This window comes from Aptenodytes forsteri, unplaced genomic scaffold, assembly GCF_000699145.1.
Source record: "Aptenodytes forsteri isolate BGI_AS27 unplaced genomic scaffold, ASM69914v1 Scaffold352, whole genome shotgun sequence".
Lineage (NCBI taxonomy): Eukaryota > Metazoa > Chordata > Aves > Sphenisciformes > Spheniscidae > Aptenodytes > Aptenodytes forsteri.
Genome location: NW_008794860.1, coordinates 108731 through 128515, shown reverse-complemented (window position 1 = coordinate 128515; position 19785 = coordinate 108731). Strand labels below are relative to the sequence as shown.

At 41.1% G+C, this 19785-nt stretch overlaps 1 protein-coding gene across 1 annotated transcript in view; it reads left to right on the top strand.

Moving 5' to 3' along the window:
- Nucleotides 1-255: 255 nt before the first annotated feature.
- LOC103895114 (glutamate receptor 4-like) overlaps nt 256-19785 on the top strand; it is a gene marked incomplete at its 3' end in the record, with an annotated part of 76141 nt that continues 56611 nt past the window's right edge. Inside the window, exons 1-2 of the mRNA XM_009274629.2 lie at nt 256-343; nt 1438-1596. Of these exons, the coding sequence (XP_009272904.1) occupies nt 256-343; nt 1438-1596 (247 nt within the window). The remainder of the gene's footprint in view (nt 344-1437; nt 1597-19785) is intronic.

Genomic DNA, 19785 nt, shown 5'->3' with positions numbered 1-19785 from the left:
GCGTGCTGAAGCGGCAGCGGCAGCCGGGAGAGAGGCAGAGCGCGAGCGGGAGAGAATAGCAAACAAATACTAAAACAAAACAAAAAAAACAGAAAAAAAAGGAAAAAGAAAGGAAGAAACCTCTCTTTTTCTCCCCCTTCCTCTTTTTTTTTTTTAATTCTTGATTTTGTTTGTAGCCACCTCGTCCTCAATGCCTCTCTGAGCAGCATCTAGCGAGCGAGCGGGAGAAGGCGAGACAGAGAGGCAAAAGAGAAGATGAGGATAATTTGCAGACAGCTTGTCTTGTTGTTTTCTGGCTTTTGGGGACTAGCAATGGGAGCTTTTCCTAGCAGTGTGCAAATAGGTAAGCGCTGCATTGGGCTGTGTGCGTGTGTCCAGGGGGTCAATCCTTTGCAAAGTGAGTTGGAAAGGAGGCTCTGAAGGCAGTTTGCAGATTTCTCCTCCACCACTCATCCCATTTCCCTGCCTTCACGAAAAATCCGCGTGTATTTGTGTATGTACGCCTCTGTGTGTATGTGTATACATATATATGTATGTGTGCTTTCGCGTGCGGTAGGGAGGAGGCTTGTCTTTTGCAGAACTCATTCCAGCCCCGGGGTATGTAGGATCGGTAGAGGAGGAAGGGGCTCGGGCACCCCCCGCTTTTGCCTGGCTCCCAGAGTGATGGCGAGTTATGTGCACCGGAGGTTGCGGTAGCCGGCAGGGGTGGGGGGTAAAAGGCAACGCTGCCCTTCTTTCCCTTCTCATAGTTGGAAAGTTTAGGATTTTGTAGGTCTCTCCATGTAGTCGTGTGCCCCTTCCTCACCCCTTTCCCATTGCCTCCTGCTTCCCTCCTTTCGGACGTGTTTCGGATGGGACGCAGCTATCTGAATTCTTTCCAGCTCAGCTCCATCACTGCATCATTTCTCGTGGACTTGTAAAGATGCTGCTAATAAGGCTGAGCTGCTCCCTGCCTGCACATGGCTGCAGAGGAGCGAAGTTCATTATATTCCTGTTCAGTGCAGATTATCCTACACTGAGTTGGTTGTTTTTTTTTTTTTAATCCAGAAAGCATCGTTCCCCTTAATCAGCCCGCCACTTAATGTAAGAGGCTGTTGAGTAGCTGATTTACCAGTGTGTTCGGTATCAGGGAGATGGAGGCTAAACACTTTCAAAGGTCACTGTAATCATGACAAATCTAGGTATTTATGTATGAAAGGCTGGAAACTGAGAAGTCAAAAGCGTGAATGCATCAGGGAGGTTAAAATCAATTGAGGACAGTGATTTAAAGGCAGCAGTAGTGATTACGAATATGATTAGTTCCTTATCCGTTAAAGTCTTAGGACTTGCCTTACTGTGCAGCTTTGGGAGAGACAGTTGCTTGGTGTTACAAGATAGTAGCTTGCAAATAATTCACCCTGCTTCCTTTGCTTTTTGCTTTTTTTCTGTTTTTTGTAGGTGGTCTCTTCATCAGGAACACAGATCAGGAATATACTGCTTTTCGATTAGCAATTTTTCTTCATAACACCAGCCCCAATGCATCTGAAGCACCTTTTAATTTGGTTCCTCATGTAGACAACATTGAAACAGCTAACAGCTTCGCTGTAACAAATGCCTGTAAGTAAACATGCCATTGATCTGACCACCATCCAGTAAATTGCACTGGAAATAACAGGAAACCACATTATTGTCTTGCATTGGAAATACATCAGTAAGTCTGTCTTCAGTATAGATACCCTTTGCAGAAAAGCAAAAGGGGCAGCAATCCTTGTTAGTTTCTAACTGGAGCAAAATCCCCTCTCCTGCCTTCTGCTGACTAACCTGATGTGACATTTACTTTAGTGTTATTACTGTAGTTTCTTGCTTCCTGGGTTTCTATGGAGATGAATTTTGTTGTTGTAAAGAAAAATTATGAATGTCTCGATTGGTCCGTAAACCCCCCAGTTACTCTTGTTCGCTTTTGGGTGTGGCGTGCCTTGCGTGTATTTGAAAATATACGATAATATTTGTGCTCACAAATGCTTTTCTTATGGCTGGAAAGGCGATCGGGAAGCAGTGGTGTGCAGGATAATATATCTGAGTTGGTTGACGCTGCAGTTGATCTGGTGATGTCACTTGAGGCAGCCCTGCTCTTATATTCTAGGTTGTAAATGTCTCTTATCATCTCGTAATGCATACATCCTGTGGATATGTCTCTATGCATCCATACATTGGTGCCAAATCACGTTAGTATCTGATCTACTTGATTTCACAGACCACCTCAACTGGAACAAATATTCTCTTCCTGCTATATATTTTATACACACCCCCCTGCACACACACAGATGCACATATACCATGAGAGGAAAACAGAAAAAGATATGCCCTTACCAAATGAGGTAACATTTACTCTTTTTTTTTTTTTTTTTTTGAAAACAGAGTATAATTAGCTGAACTTCCTACATTTAGATCACCTCAGGATCTTTAGCCTTGGTTGAAACACATGCTTGGATACTGCTTAATCTCTGAAAGTAGCAAAGCATTATTTCTATTTATCTTCATGTATGTCAGGCTTATAAAAAGGAATTAATGTTATTATGTAAGACAGCGTGATACAGCGTGGAAAAGCTGAGGACAGTAGTAGCATTACTACTTTGATGTCCATTTTTCAGGATTCTGTAGGTTTTCCTCAGTGGCCTTTAAGTTTTCGAATCACTCCTCTTCATTCAAGAGTGAATTGCCTCTGGAAGTGGATGCCCTAAGCAACGTTGCTGAGCAAGTTTAAAATAGAAACACACTGGAGAAGGTCTTACTGTTCATCGTGCCTTTAAAATATGTACCATGTTTCTCTCCACTTTCTCACAGCCATCTCTGTGGCACTTTTTAATATGGAAACATACAATGTACTGTGCAGTTCTCATGTATAATTCATTGAATGATTGCTAAATTTATTTATACGAGTCTTTGGTACTCCAAGTTTCAGATGACCTTGCCACCTTATTTAACAGGAAAAGCTTCTGAGCTGCCAAAATGGCTCCATTCATTTTATGCAGGAAAGATTGATGTCCCATTAACTGTGAATTCTATATTAAGCAATGTATTAGTTGTGTTTAGCGTGAAAATCAATATCAAATTCCATAAGGAGAAAACATTTCATAAGGTGCTTTGAAACTGGAAGGAATCAGATCTATGCAGGTGTAGTTCATTGAGAAAATGTTACAATGCATGTCAACTTTTGCAGGCACTGATTATATATTCCATGAAGACAAATGACATAGTAGCTTTTTTAAACTTTCATTTTTAGTGGAAGAGGAGGGGACTAAAATTTTTGTATATTGAAATCAGTAATTTTAGGTAAAGTCAATTATTTTAGATTCTGCCTATGCAGCCAGTTCTACCAAACAATTTCCAAAGCTATTGTTACTTTTTGGATTAAGGGCATTGCACAGTATTTCTGTTCGAATACTAGTGAATTAATTCTGATTTGCAAAAATTTAAAAATGTCAAAGATTGAACCACTTCTCTGTGTAAGACTAACACCATAGATTCAAAAAGGGTTTGCCCAAAACTTTCCTCATTTAGACTATTCGCAGAAGATTCTTCTTTCTCATTCCAACTACCTTAGGTTATGTTTACCTTGCATTGTTTTAACTGAGGAACACCTGTCCCCGTATATTTACTGTCATTTATAGAAATAGTGATTCATAACCTCATCCCTTTTTTTTTTAACTGAACCCCGTTTCAGTTCCAAAGAGTTAAATGACTCAGAGATGATGAATCTTTACAGTATGGGGGGAGGCAGAGAAAGAGGGGGAAAGTAAATGTATGCGTTTATGTGTGTGTATGCTCATATAATTCTGTACATGTCTGTATTAAATAGGCGTAATCGTACAGGCCTTATTTAGGTCTGTACTTCCCACTTAAACCAACGTGTATTTTTGCATTAGTCCAAGTTTGTGTTTATTTCACATTTTGCAGTCTCGTGCCAATAATCTGACTGCTGCTTCTTTTTTTAAACATTTTAATACCGAAGAATATTTTTTAAACAACAAATCTTCTCCTAATGAAACGTAGGCAAACTGACAACTGAATGAACATTTTGCATGTCCCTTAAGCTAAATATGAGCAGAATCCTGCACAAATCAATTGTCTGATAGCTGGAGGACACCGGCTTCCATGTGATTGAATTTGTTGGCTTGACAGAGGCTTCTAAAGCGCAGATGTGTGAGATTTTCTAACCTAATTAAAGAACCCCCACCATCAGCTCTGAATTAAGTGATTTCATGGCAATATGAAATGATAACTCTTTGCTGAACCGCTGTGAAACAGTGGCTTTGGATCTTGCTATTTGTGTAGAAATTACTCAGCACACATGTCCCCAAATACATAGTACAAAAGCCTTAGAGCTGCTGGACTGAAATGAATATTCGTGTGAGTTCAAGCATAAAGCTCTGAGACATGACCAGTTACCTCTATTTCTGTTTCCATTTGCTGCAGAGGTTACATGTGAAGATTCAGGGCCTGGCCCCTTGCATGTGTTAGGGACAGTAAACAGACTATTTCAACGGATTATGGATGGCATATTAGCAGGTAACTCACTGCAACATTGGAAAAAAATGAATATTTTTTTCTTTTCACTAGATAAAAACATAAGCCAAGTGTTCACCCAGGAGTACTTTTGGAACTGGAATCATTTTGTATATTCAGTTTAATATCTATCTTCCAATGGTTATCTTACACATTTTTGTTTTCTTTAAACAAACCCAGAACTTTAGTATTTTTGCTCTAAATCGTGAATGCATATGAAACAGGTTGCTTAAGCAGATAGACTCTGTTGTAAGTTTGCAGAATTGTTCTGATCTGTATCAGTTTGGAGACAGTCCTCTTTCTTTCCCCTTCCCATTTCCGTATTTTATTTAAACTCTGTTCATTTCTTTTGCACTACATACATTATTCAGAGAATCTCTCTTACTGACAGAGAGAGCTGAAATTATTGCAAAACATGAATAGTACAAGATTCTTACTCATCAGAACACAATACACCAGAGCTGAAACATTTGACTATTGGCACACATTGGTTTGCACGTTATAAGCAGGAAATTTTGCTTGTGATTGGAAATCTACCTTCAGCTTGATTTCAGGTGTTGGAGCAATGCATTGATTTTTGGAGAGGATTGTATATATTTATTCTTTAGCTGAATGCAAAATAATTTTCTCCACTCCATGCACGATCTATATTACATTAGCATATCTCAGCAACGCAGTCAACATTAAACCTGCTTGCATACTTTTGAGAGGTAGCTCTATGGTTTTACAAAGAGCTATTTGCCTTCCGGCTCTTGTCTTACGATTGAGAATTTTTCTGTTGAAGTTTCAGAAATCCTTAAAGTATAACCAGTCTTGCAGTTCTTGTACAGGATTAGGCTAAATGGGGAAGAAAAGAGATGGATTCAAGTCTTTCATCAGTGTTTGATACTGAAAGTAAAGCTTTTCCCTGTTTGACTTCATGTGTATTCAGAGATGAATATATTCCTAATAAGTGTAATTTGGGGTAAATCAGACACTCCTATTGTTTCATCTTGTGTGCAATTCATTTCTTACCAGATTTTAATCCCAGTAGATACAAAAACCAAAAAATTTAACTGTTTATTATGTGCCACATGGATCAGAAGAAGAAAACCCCACTGGAATTACAAATTTCGTACCTTGGAATAACTTTCCTCTTTTTCCAAGAGTTAGTCTCTTGGACCTCTATGCCCGCCCGACTCATGTGGGGTTGATGACCTGAAATTGGAGGGCCTGATTCTGCCTCACCAGCATGAATGTAGTTTCTGGGCGAGATCCACTGAGGTCGGAGTCAGCCCTGAGGGCAGACAGGAACCTCCCTCGTTACCCTGTCCTCTCTGTGAGTCTGTCTCTGGGTTTATGCTTGCTAGTGAGGGGAGAGACAATGTCATTTTGGAGTTAACTTTTCTGCTGAGACACCCCGAAAGCTGAGGAAATGGATTCAAACGTAGTATTGCCTTTATATTGTGGCTATCTGTCATTTTACTTACAGCAGTTTCAGCTTTGATTTGCTAAGCTGTATCATAATGGGATTTTCATTAAATTTGGTTATTAATTCTTCTTTATAATTACAACTCAATTTAGCAATAGGAGTCTAACCTTAGTTTAATAATCAGTGTCATTTAAAACCATGGTGTTCTTTATTTAGAAAATGAGGTTTCATACAGCTGAATGGTATTTTGCTATCGAGAGCAGTACAGTATTCCCAAGGATGCAGTTTGGAGTATATTGAGAGTCACCATAAAGGCGTACCATACGCTCAGGTTTGAACTGCAAAAGCAAATAGTGTGCCGGTTGGCTAGAACAATGGAACTGGATTAAATCGTACCCTTCTAAAATAGGACCAATTACAAATGCAATTACAAAAATGCATTTGAAGTGAGTGTGTTGCTTTAATACATGGAGTTTATCTCAAGCTAGACCCCAATTACTGAAAACAATTTCTCTTAAAATTTCTATTATTAGCACTTGCTGATGGAATCAAAGAATATATGTGTACTTGGGTGTCATTTGCCGAAGGATTTTGTATATTTTTAAGATATAAGAAGATCCATATTCAAAGAGTTTCATAGCTCTAAATGTGATCTTTGTAAAATAGCTGTACAGCAGAGAGAAAATCAACCATCAATAGCTCCAATCCATCAGTCTGGATGTAATTTTCAAGGTTATTGTTGGGAAAATAAATGATGGGCCTTTTCTGAAATAGAGTCAGATTTCTTCAGTGAAAATTCAGAACATGCATTTCCCTGGCATGAAATAAGACTTTTGTCCTAGCATGTCACTGGACTGGCTAAAACTCTAAACTCAAAAGCTTTATTATGGGCTACAGAAATAATTTAATCTTAATTTCAGAGGATTAATAACAAAGATTGTGTTCCTTCATTCCTCCTGCAGAAGCCAACGCAGTGCAGTACTTCTTGTGTAGGACAAAGCACTTTAACAAGTAGATTAAATTGATTAATGTCAGCTTTATCATTGTAATCTAAGTTTGTATGCTAGTCAAAATAGCTCATGCATTTCATTTTTAGGTCTTGATTGTTTTGAGACTTGCTTGTTCGTGAGAGAGGAAGCCATCTGCTTTGATTTCTTAACTGTTTTCGATCCTGCTATGAAATGTGCAAGTTCAGACTGTGAGCAGGTGAAGTTCTTTGGGTTTAAATGTGTTGGAACAAATAATCTTTTCTCATAGGTCTTAATCCTTAATGTACGACTGATTTAAAGGGGATGAAATTTGTGCTACTGCAAAAATTAAGAACACCGTATGATTGCACCAGTGTAATTAAAAGGAAAAATTGGCCTCCTCTCTGGATTTCCATTCCTCTGGGTAGTTGGCTTGAGGCAAAGATTTTGGACTAGTACAGCACGAAGTCTGCTCCTGCAACTTAGGTAGGCATACCTATACTGAAGTTATGTGTTGGAACACAAAGGCAAACGAAACAATTTATTTCTGTGAAGATTGAGAATTGCTCTTCTGAGTTTGTGAAAATAAATTTACTCAAGAGTACCTGGTCACAGCTTCTTACTTGGAGATTTTGGTGTTGCTTAACTTTTAACCATTTTCTCAGAAGTTTTATTATCTTCCTCCATCTAGTTTGGATTCTTACATAACTTTTTTTTAATTTTTTTTTTTATTATTTTAAAGATCTTACTGGCTTTTAACAATGCTGATATGGATTCAATTGTTTGTCGATGCAATTATGGATTGAGTACTCTTAAAAATTCTGTATCAGCAATGTCTGTCTTCAGGCACCCAAGTTCAAATAGAGAGGTTATCTTACCTTTTGGCACTCAGAGATGTTCTGGTATTTTCCAGAGTAGTCAGCATTACCTGTCTTCCCAATGGGAGCTGCTTACTGCTGAGCACTTTGGAAAATGTGTCCTTATCTGTGTGGTAACGCAGGGGTCAGCCGTCTTGTCTCAGTGCTGTTGCTTCCTTGTGAGGACTCTCTTTCTTCCCTGTTCTTTCTCCCATAGTCCTGATGAAGCGTCTGCCTGACTTGTTCAAATAATTGCAGCTGTTTGTTGGCTTTCTGCTTCCTTATGGTAAGAAGATGGAACCAGTGTCACATGCCCATCACCTTTGTCTTGGCAATGCACTGTAAAGGCCAGCCCATCCTTCCTCTTCACCAACTTCCTCAGAAGCTGATTATAGATAAGCTTTATGTTGGACTCAAGGGGGAATACCTGGATACTTATTAACAAGCTACTGTTCTTGCTGGGTTTTGGCCAGCTATGCTAACATGAACAAATTCCAGTTCAAGTACTGGCCCTTGTCCTGCAGTTCTTTCCCCAGGCAGAGCTGTCTGTGATTTAAATAGGGGCGCTACCTGAGCAGAGACTGCAGACTGGAGCCCATTATAATGAAGGAATAGTAGGAACCAGCTTTTTTGCAAGGTGAACAGGTTCTCATTCTTTTGTCTCATAGCTCGAATTTTTAAAAGTATTAAATTGCTTAACTCCTGTTATTTTTTTTTAAAAATATATGTTTAGAAATTGGACCCCTGGTACATAATTGCCTATTTTAAAAGAATGTCATTTGGGCTACTGTTTTCTTGTGTTCCACAGGCTATTTCAGTGCTGTATTTATATGCAACCATTGCTCCTGAAAAATGCAGTCTTGTGCAGTACCTTAATATATTCTAAAGTCATGGACAACATGAGTGTGACTGCAGGTTTTTTTCTGTAAATACAAATACAGCACAAGAGAAACAAAAAGCACTTAAACTTTTCACCAGCTTATTTATTAGATTCTTTGCGGGGAGAGGCTTTAAACACATTTTGAAGACTGATATTAAAATATATCAGCTTTTAACTATTTGTAACAGTTCTTCTGTTTCTCACTTGCAGACCCTCTGTGGGGCAGATTCTGTGCCATTTCTGCATGCACGTTCTTCCAGTTGCTTTTATGGTGTATTTGCGTAGTATTCTCTTAAACCCGTAAGATTTGAACTTCATTTTTATTTGCACATCACCTTTTCGTACAATTCAGGTATGCCCAATGAATATCCATCAAATAGGTGTTTTAGGAAAGTTCACAGGTAGTGAGAGTTAATTGCTGAAAAGAATTGAAACTTCTATGCTTTGTTTGCCTCAGTTTTCAAATCCATTTCTAAATGGATATGGAATTTACATTTTCAGATTGTGGCACAAAAGGTGATGCAATCTTAATATTAGAAATTATTATACAAAATAATTAGGAATTACTGTACAAAATATTCTGGATTTATTAATTTCTTTCACAGTTTTATGTTATGCCTCATTTTGTTTTGTTAAAGATTTCACTGATATCACATGGCTTTTTTTTCTCAGTGTCAGGGTCAGATCTGTTTCCTCAGTGGGTAAAATGATTCGTGTAATACATATTCAAGGCAGAAGCAGAGGAAAGAGAGGGAATTCTTGTAGAGCAAAGAGAGTACAAAATGTAGCCTATTCTTTGTCCGCAAAAGCTTCCTCTTCTGCTTTAATATTCCTGATGTACAGTAGCAGTATTTCATGCTACTAGTTAATGTGAGCTATGGGTCTGGATGGTGCTGTATTCAGGTCTGGAAAACATTATTGAGTATAAGTGAAAAACACTTTATCAAGCACAGATACATTCATGTAAAATTCAGGAGTAAAAAGCTATAGTATAAAAAAGAAAAAGTGCATGCACATCAGTACACTTAGCCCTTTGTTTCCTCACCTAAGCTGATGGGGGAAAAAGGAACGAGACTTCACAGACCCACAGTCTCAGCAGAGTCGTGTAGGACCTTGCATTAGTGATTTCCTCCAGGTTTTCTGTGTGGATCTGTCCTGGAGAGGCTTGCTAATAAAGGCCTCCAGGCTTGGTCATTTCCATCCGTTTAAACTGAGAAGAGTGTTTAAGAATGGACTTTTCAAGAACACTGCAGCTGGGAGGATAATTTCCTTTCAAAAAGGACTGACTCAGGAGTTTTTCCCACTTCTACTCCAAGTAGAAAGCACAAGCCAGGTAAGAAGCTGGCTCTTGGGGCTGTTTGCACACCCTGTTAACACTGTCTCTGTATCTAGCTGTTTGTGTGGCTTCCAGTTGAGAGCTGGTCAGGGGTTTTTCTTTCTCAGGTCCTTTTTTTAAAATCAGTATCCTTGTTCAGTGCTTCTCTTGGATGGTAAAAGCAGTGGGGTAATACTTGTAATATCACTAAGTAGTATCACTAAGTGATACATTATTATATAGATAAGAATTGGAGTTGCTGTCTGGAGGCATAAGCAAATGTCCAAGGAAAAGAGCATAAGAGGGCATTGGTGTATTGGGAGGACATACATCTGCATCTGTTGCAGGATTACATATGCCCCATGAAAGTGTATGGCTGGCAGGTCAGGAGTAGTGCCATATGGAAGTGATCCAAGTTATAAGCCCTTACAGATGATACAGAAAAGATGTGAAAGCAATATGGGGGATGAAATGTTGTCTGATGGCTATAAGCATCAGTTCTTCAAGGAAGAAAAAGTAAAGGTTACCAAAATAAATGGGAGAGTGGATAGCATGTAATAGTGTTCACAGATTATTGTGTTCTAAGGCTAGATGTGACCATTTCGATCACCCAGTCTGACCAGTGAGATGCTAGTCAGCCAACCTCAATTAATTTCCTTATCCAATGCATAATTTTTTTTCCAAGTAAATCCAGTGTTGAATTAAAGACTGAAAGAATCACAGGTAAATTGTAATGTCATCAACACATCATTTGGACATACCACCCACTGTCTTTATCTGTGTTGAATGTAGAAATCACACGGAGTAGGCAAGCAGAAAAAAATTGCCTACTGGGTTTGTTGTTAGTCTTTAATTTAGAGAGGTACCATAATCAGCATGATTTGCATCCAGTCGTCACAGTTGTGCAGCTCCCAGAGCCCCCTGAGGTTTGTTCTGGCTGGTTGGTACTGTGTCTTGCCTGCGCAGAGGGGCAGTGTGGGACATCCTTAGTAGCAAGGCTTATGCCACGGCAAGACATGTAAGGACTTACTGGGGCCTTTTTCAAATTCCCTTGAAAAATACTTTCAGTGGACACAAATGGTGGGTTTTTTCCTCTCCTAAGAAAGAACATCTCCTAACCCCACAGCAGGGAGTATGGCTTGAAGCAATAGCAATATAAGCTTGGTAAATATGTTCAAAGACGATTAAGTATGTTTTTGCTAACAAATGTACACTCATCCCTGTTATTTGTATTCACAGGCGTTTCTACCTACAAATACAACTTAATGGTCATGTATGTTACACATATTTCACTTTCTATGAGCCACAGAGGATGTGAATCTATTACTGCTTTCACCTGGAGGGTTTGGGCTGTTAGCTTAAGATATAAGAGTTATGAATTTAGCGTTGAAGTCCCTGGTTTCATCTGCTTTGTGTGTCGGAGGAGATGGCAGCCTGAACACAAACATGATGATGAATGAGATTTAATGCACAAGAATATTTGCAGAAAGCAAACGTCTGAGTAAAGGAATACAAGAAGTGCTCCCATAGCTGTCTTTGATGATCTGTTGCACTATTCTGAATAGCAAACGTATATGGAAAGAGGAAAAAAGGACAAACTTTTTATTTCCTTATACCATAAGTCATTAAAATGGGGAGAAATAACAACACGAGACCTCAGCAATTAATTATGTTATACTAATAGCTGTACTTGCAGTGTCCTGTTTACTACCACTCCATCCATTAAATGGTTTGCTTAAATGATTTATTATACAGTTATTAAAATCAGCTGGAAAATGACAAGGTGTTTTTAGATAACTAACTCAGAAAAAGAACAAGCACAGTTAATACAAATGCATGTGTGCAGCATATAATTGGCGAGGTTCGGCCAGGCGTTGTGTGCGATGATTTGGAGCCCAGGCAGGAGGTGGGTCTGCCCCGGTTCTTCGGCCACACTCGCAGACTCAGAAACGACAGATCGCCTGGAGTAAGGAGTCGAACGATTTTGAGACCTCGTGCCTGAAGTTTCTGTTTGTCCTCTGTTCACCCTTAATTGGGTGGGAGAAGGGGTTCAAAATACAGCAGGAGCCATGTGTTTATGAAACAGCATTATTCAAAGTTGGGGAAGGAGGTTTCTGAGAGCGGAGGAAGGACTGATGTGCAGCAGTGCTTGGTGCATGGGGAATTCTCTGCTTCTGAAGACAGAGCAGGAACGTGTGGCTGGTGCTTGTGAATTGGGGATTATAGCTGGTGTGAGCTGACGTGTGACTTTGAAAAACTTTAAGGTGGACATGTGGTTGTATAAGCTGAAAACTTAGTACAGAGGGGGAAGTAACAACTAGTCCATGTGTCCAGTGGAGTACAGTAGGAGTTAATAGTCATGGAAGAGCATAAGACTAAAAATACTGTTGAAAGAGACAGAGAGAAAATTCTACTCTCTTCAGTCCGCCATCCTCCTCTTCCTCCCTGCTGTTCACTGTAAAGTGTCCCGGCTTTTCGTGACAAAATGGGAACAGTCTGCAAGAAGCACCACCAGTGGAAGCAGTGGACACGGTGCTTCCCGAGCTCTGTGGCGCCGGAGAAGTGCTACTGCACTGGAGGCAGCAGCCGGCGTCCCAGGGGCCGAGTCACCCGTCTCCTTCCTGCCCCACTCCTAGGGACGAGCCGCTGCAGCTTCTGGGTTCGGCACGTGTTATTAGCTCCTGTAACGTATCGATTGCAAGTAGCCATCAGCTTAACTACTGCAGGGAAAGGAAGGAAAGGGACGGAGCATAAAACATTTGTTTCTTGGTTATGAACAGAAAAGAAATTACATCCTTATACAACCTCAGAAAAACTATGCCTGTTTCCATCTCTCTCTTACTCCCCCCCGCCTTCCTTAGACTCCATCATGGTCAATACTTTAAGGGAGTGAGTGGAAGGAGGGAGTGGTGGTGGTGTACCACAAAAGACAGTTTATACAGATGAATTGGATTGCTTTCCTCCATTCTTCTCTGAGTCTCTGACAGATGTTGAAGGACTCCTGTATTTTTATTTCCTGATGAAAGCCCCAGAAAGCCCATCATTCTTTCACTTACTGTTTATGATGGGAATCTTTTGCACTTCAGTACAGCTGGCAGGCACCAGAGCTTCACACCTTAATCACATTTTCTTTGTCAGCCTTTCACATACTATGCTAAATGGGAGACTGGCAGAAAATCCTTTGAGCAATTACAATAATAGGATAATAATAATTATTGCAGTTCCCTGCACTTATATAGTGTCTGTGAGATTAAAATGGGATCCAGCATAACGTTACCCCTTTGAAAAGGTGTGGATATCCCCTGCTAGCAGCATCGCCTTGAGAAGCTGCTCTCCGTGGCCTCAGCTTCTTGCTCCCGTAGCTTTGGTATGGTCAAGCTGGGCTGCACTGCCACCTTCCTGTTCACGTCTGTGAGCAATTGACTGCACAAATAAAGTCATTAAAGAGAATATGAATGAGAGGAATCAGCAGCATGAAGAAGGTTTTTTCCTGTGTGTGGCTATAAAAGACAGGAGAACGTTAAAGGGTAAAGTCTCCAGTTCAGAAGGAGCATGCTTACATGAGGCATTTTCCTTTCTTGACTGCACATCGTGTAGATCTTAGGAGCATTAGTGAGAGTTAAATGTGTGCAACCAAAAATGTAACACGCAGGTGTAGCTTTAAGCCTGTTGGTTTCATAAGATGTGCATTAAGATAATGCACTACCTTCTTATCTGGTCCTGTCTGTGAAAGTATTGTCTGCAAACTGTTGGATTATTGGTACAGTAAGTTAGCAGTTTCTATCTACTGAAATAAAATCCTTTGGGGCCTTTTCCTGGCCCAAAAAGGTGCTCCGCACTTAATTAAAATTATGAAGTTCAACGTCAATCTTTCAAAATGTTGTACCTATTGTTAGTGCTGTGATGATGGTAGGTTCCTTAAGGGCGTATGTGACCATAATAAGCTGGTGCCATAGTTTTTTCACCGAGACAAAAATAGCAAAGTGGTGCAGCCTGTAACTTTCCATGTTAAGAATACAGAACAACTCCAGCTTTTAGTGGGAGCCTGCCCCTTTTTCTCACCTCTCTCAGTAGGTCCAAACAGAGATGGAAGCATCCAAAACCTGTCAGAAGACAGAAACACAGCAGACTATCCCTCTGCATCTGTGGCATGGGTGACTGAAAAAGCTGTGTTTGTCACTTAAATTAACTGATGTGGTTATCCTGATGCTTGACTTCAAGGCAGCAAATAATGGCTCAGAGTTCCTAAAATCCAGGATGTGCCATGATTCTGTGTCCCTCTACAGTCAGTTGTAACCTCTGTGGAGGGCAGCCTGGATGTGGCCATTCCCAGTCTCGCACTGGGTGAAATGCCTTGTATCGGCAGCCAGCCATTCCTCATTGTGTGAGAAGGCAAACGTCAGAGGTTATACCGTAATACTTCTCACTCTCTTCTGTGGTCATCTTCACCAAGCAGAAGACGCTTTGGTCCCTGATGTCTGTTTAGATCCAGTCCCCTGGAAGTGATAACAGCCGACAGTGGTCCCAAAGGATTGCAGCAGAGGTTTGCTGGAGTATTTTACGTTTCGGCCACTCCACCATCTACTTTGGTAATTCCGACTCTGTTTGGCTGTGCCAAGGACGTGAGGAGAGAATAGATGACGGCTGGCAACCCTGGCCTTCCTGGGGCCTTTTTCTCCTGCACTTACACACCACCCAGGAGAGCCCCTACCAAGGAAGGGCACTGATCTCCGCTCCCTTTTGCCAAGTGAGCAAAACTACATGGGGAGCAAACCAAGGGTGAGACTTGCATTGTTTTCCTCCGGGGCCTCCTGTACTTATGTCTGTGCTCTGGCTTTCTCGCACATCTCTGCAAGAGAATTTGAGCAACAGTTTAATTTCTGGAGCTTAAACTGTTTGTTTTCTTAGGATTGTTACTTGCTTCTCAAATTATGCACTTGATTGACAGTGTTTGCCTTGTGTTTGAGGTTTGGGATGACAGGGACAGGTCACTGAGGCTACACTACAGCATTTTGGGATGGTGTCTTAGGTTGAACTGAAGAGTCAGCCACATGTAAAAACATCTTATTTGGTTTCTTCTACATGTATGTAGAGAAACTTTTACAAAACACTTAAATACCCTTAAAACTCTTCTTTTGGCTTTATGTTAGACAATTGTAAACATTTAGGAGACACTTTCCAGGAAGAGATTTTAAGAGAGTGATGCATCGCACATCCTGGGGCGGCAAATCCCAATATTATATTGGAAGCATGCATGGGAGTTAATTTACTTGGACCAAGTTGTTCATTTCTGGTTGAAATTGCCCAGAAGTCTGTGTAAATGTGTATAAGCTAACTGAGAGCTGTCCCCCTGTACAGGCATTTTTATACTTCTTTCAGCTAATTCAATGATCGAAATACTAAATCTAGCACTCAGACAGCTTTTTGATTTATGACGGTCCCTGAAGGACTTTGACTTACAGTTATTCATATAGGTAGTTTTTTAAATTTATGACAGAAATAATAACTCTGTGGTAATATTCATCCTATTGCTTATTTAGAACACCGAGTGTGAGAACAAAAAAAGAGCAGCTGGAAATTCCCAGGGTGAAGCTTTGGCTCTGTGCTCTGCTGTCCCTCACAGAGACTTTAGAAGCCAGAGACATTTCAGAGACTTTAGAAAATTTTCAGAATTTGCAGAGATGTAAAACCAAAGTGAAATTTGTCCCGGAGTGGCAACTAGTATATTTAAGTGTATTTTAGATGCTCTACTTCTCTCTTTCCACTTGATCATTGTGTTCGCTGTTCAGGGATGCACATGTGCACTGTAGAAGCGTTTAGCAAGTCATCTCTGTCCTACTCTGCACCCTCGCAGGATGGCGGTGATCTTCAGCTGTTTGTTCTGCCCCTCTCGCTGCTCTGTTGTTGTCCATGTTACTGCCCAGAGCGCGCTCTGGATCTCGAGAGGTTACAGCAGATCTCAGGGGTCTAGGCAGTCACGAGGGCATCCTGGAAAAACAAGAACGGGCAGCTGGAGATGAGCGGAGTGAAGTCTCGGTGAACCGCCCAATGTGGTGTTGCCCTGCCTTCTCCCTTCCCTCTCTGGCCGTCACGTCCACCAAGCTTTGTGAAGGGAACCTGCAAACAGCGCTGTTTAATCAGAATTGATATCAGGGATGATTTAGATTTTTTTTTTTTTTTTGGTCATACCTGCGATCTGTGTTTTCCATGTTGCTATGATTATCTATTGGAAATGTGATGTCTTCCAGTACCCAGCAATGGGGAGGAGGATGTGGAGCACAAGTGGGCAAGGAGATACAGTATTTCCCGGGAAGAAGTGGGAAATGAAAACCAGGTCTCTTCTGCACTCGTCCTTAGGGAGAACAGAAAGAAGAGCCTTTCCTCAGGCTGAGGTCATGTTTTCACTGAAACAATGTGAAAGTTAAGCTTTTTTTTCTTAAGGACTAAGAAACTAACTTTGGTGTAAACCTGTGACACCAAAGGGCTTGCTCATAAGGGGAAAGGCTGCCGTAGTCAATCGTTTTTGTTTTAATTTGTGACTAAGGCAATCTTTGTTCCATTAGACAAACTGTGACCTGAAGGAAAGCCGTTCTGTAGTGGGGGCAGAAAACGTCTTTAAATTAGTGTCCTTCTTCCATTCATGTCTTTGTAAGAAGAGGGTTAGTGATGTCATCAGGTGTGAGCAAGATGAATGGTTTTCAGATATGCTTGGGACGATGGCTTTGCTTTGTTGTTGGGGTTTTTTTGTTTGTTTTGTTTTGTTTTATCTCACATTCAAATCAAGAACCAAGAATCCCATGTAAATCTTACAAATCTTAAAAAAATATTTAAAACTTCAAAGTGGGTGAACGTGGGCAAAGCTGGTACTTTCCATTTCAGCCAGGCACACCAGGGTGGGTGTTGTGTTGTGTTAATGCTGTTTCACAGGTCATAAACGACCTGCAGAGCTGCTGCCGCCTCACCACCACCCCGAGACGTGGCAGTGCTCCCATGCAGGGCATGTGGCACCCCTTGCTGCAGGGTGCCGGTGTCCCTGCCACCGCTGTCGCAGCCCAGCCCGGCCTCGGGAAGGGGCTTGCACGCACCTGGGTTACAGACAGGTCTGGTTTTAGGATGGGGATGGGGTTAAGCTGTAGGCTTGTACTAAAGCCGTGGGGGGCTGCAGCTATTTGAGAATGTTGGAGCAAACCTGCGTTAAGCTGCAGCACGTGCTGTTGCTGCCCATGCTGAGCAGTGCCCACCTCCGTGACTGGCTGCAGGGGGCTGGGGTCTGGACACGGAGCTGCTTGGTGCCTGTCCACCCGTGTCCTCGCAGGGGAGGGGAGTGGGCAGTGGGGCTGGAGAGGGCATCAGCTGCTCTTCCATAGAGGTAGGAGCCTACAAACACTAATTATCAGCCTCAGGCTTACTGCAGCGAGTACTGTCATTAAAAGCTCAACTGCAACCCCTAAGGTGAATATAAGTGACTCCAAAAATAGTTGATTTCAGAGGGAAACTTTTAGACCTTTTAATAAGCAAAATAGGTAGTGCTTGTTCGTATGCCTTGAAATTATGTGGGTTTTTTCCTTGTTCTTTACACCATGATTGTGTTGTAAGAGCATGTCTGCTAAGTGTTTCTAGCAAGACTTCTTGAAATGCTGCCAGAAGACCTGGAGAGCTGCATACCTTGCTTTTAACACAGAGTGACAGCTTTGCATCGCACATTGTGCCACTACATAGCCAGGATTGTAAATACCAAATTTTAATTATCAAGTATACTTATAATTCATTAGTAGGGGGTGGACAAATAGACTGGGCTGGCTTTGCAGTGCAAGAAAGATAAATGGAAGATGGTGTGTAGATAATAGATGCTGGAGTAGAACGTGTGGAATTTTTCCTCCATGTTGCCTTGCTGCAGCTATTTTGCTTGAACTGTCGAAGTTGTTCCAGGAAGAGGGGCTGGAAATAGGACAAGTGCACATCCATCACAAATGTTCAGAATTCTGAGACTGAGATTTAAGTACAATGTGAACTGCTGAACACAAAACCTAGAGGAGCAGCCATACTGTTTTGTTCTATTCTATGGCAAATATTTCTCTAGTTATTTAACAGCACCCATTTAAACTTTGGTAATATTGAATAAAATATTTCTTAACTGTGTCCTTCCCAGTTGTTCTTGAATATATAAGTTTAATTGACTTCATGATAAATACCCCAGGAACTGCTTATCAGTTTGGGTGGTATGATAGGTGATACATCATTGATTCAATGACATAAAACCATGTTTAGGTAATGAACTTTTCACAGTCTTTCTCTTGTAAACATATAATCATCTACTTCAACAATTCTTTTTCAGGCTAAGCATGTGAGAAACAATGTATATGCAATATATCACATACTCAGCTGTAACTTGAGTCTAGATAGCAGAGTACACTATTGCCTAACTATCAGGCTGGCTTTAGAGGAGTAATCAGCTATAAGAAAATGATGAGTACCTAATTTTGTATCATTAGAGATAATTATTATAACTGGGAATGCTTTTAGCCTAAAGGTGAATAAATGACACCTGTGCAATATATGTGTCTATAGTCTGAAATATCAGTTTAAATGAAAGATGTAGTGGGAGATAGAAAATGGAAATTCTCGTTTTGTTCATAACATCCTTTTTTTCTTGTGGAGGTGTCTTCAGACACTGATGATGAAAACGGCATTTAATACAATGTACTAGTTGTGTGTAGGCTTAGTGGAGGATACATGTTATGGTGCTCCTAAATGCACCATAGTTCTTCGACTGTCTGGACCAGGGCTTGGCCAGGAGGCTTCTTGGCCCCTGCCAGTCCCTGCGCCTGGGCATTGGGAGCACCTGGGGGAGCATGAACCCTTTTGGGGGAGCTTAAAAAGCCTCCCAGGTCCACTGACTTATTTTACTCACTCAGCATCAAGCACTGTATTTGGGAACATAATTCATGGGTGGAAAGGGGGCATTTTTGAATGAAAAAGACACTTTTCTTTTTATTGAAAAGTCAAAAAAAAGTCAAGGGAATGCGATACCTGGTTCCCAGTGGAAGCTGGACACCCCATTGCCCACTGTGAAACCACCTGCTTATAAAATGATGTTCAGAAGCATTTCTTAGTCTTTTCTTCAGAGCTGATATATTTTTCCCAAAATTGCAAAGAGAAAAAAAAAAAAGGTTTTGGCTTCCTCAGTGCCTTTCACCAGGGGATTTCAGAGGTGTCTGTATTATCTATTAAGGAAGTTTCTGAATGTGTTGTGATTTATGTGGAATACGAAAAGATTATTCCAGTTGCTGCTCAGATGCATTTGCTTTCTGTGTGCTGTAGCGGGTCAGGAGAGCTGAGCAGAACACAGATCAGGAGGAAGGCTGGTGTCCTCCATTGTAGGCGGTCCATGCAGGCGGGGTGAAAGGGAAGGTCTCTAATTCTTAACACCAGGCAAAGTTCAGCAGTTAGCGGCCATGAGGAGAGCTCCCCATCGCTGCTGCTGCAGACAACAGAAGCGATCTGGGCTATTTTCTCCTGATCAGGCATTTGGGGCCTGATTTCCAGCAGTGGTGTGCTGAGGACACCCGCTGCTCCAGCAGCAGGAAATCTAATGGGAGATGCTGTTGCTCACTTTTCTAAAAAATAGGGCTCGATTTTTCTCCCAACTGAGTCACCGTATGTCAAAGGCAGTTTATTTTGTCTGGAGAAAAAAGTCAGAAGGGTTTCTGCTGGAGCACATACGTGGGTTCACCCAATTACGGGGTCAGTAATTATGTGAAGTGACTTTAACCATCAACTTCTGTTTCAATTTCAGTTTGTAAAACGAA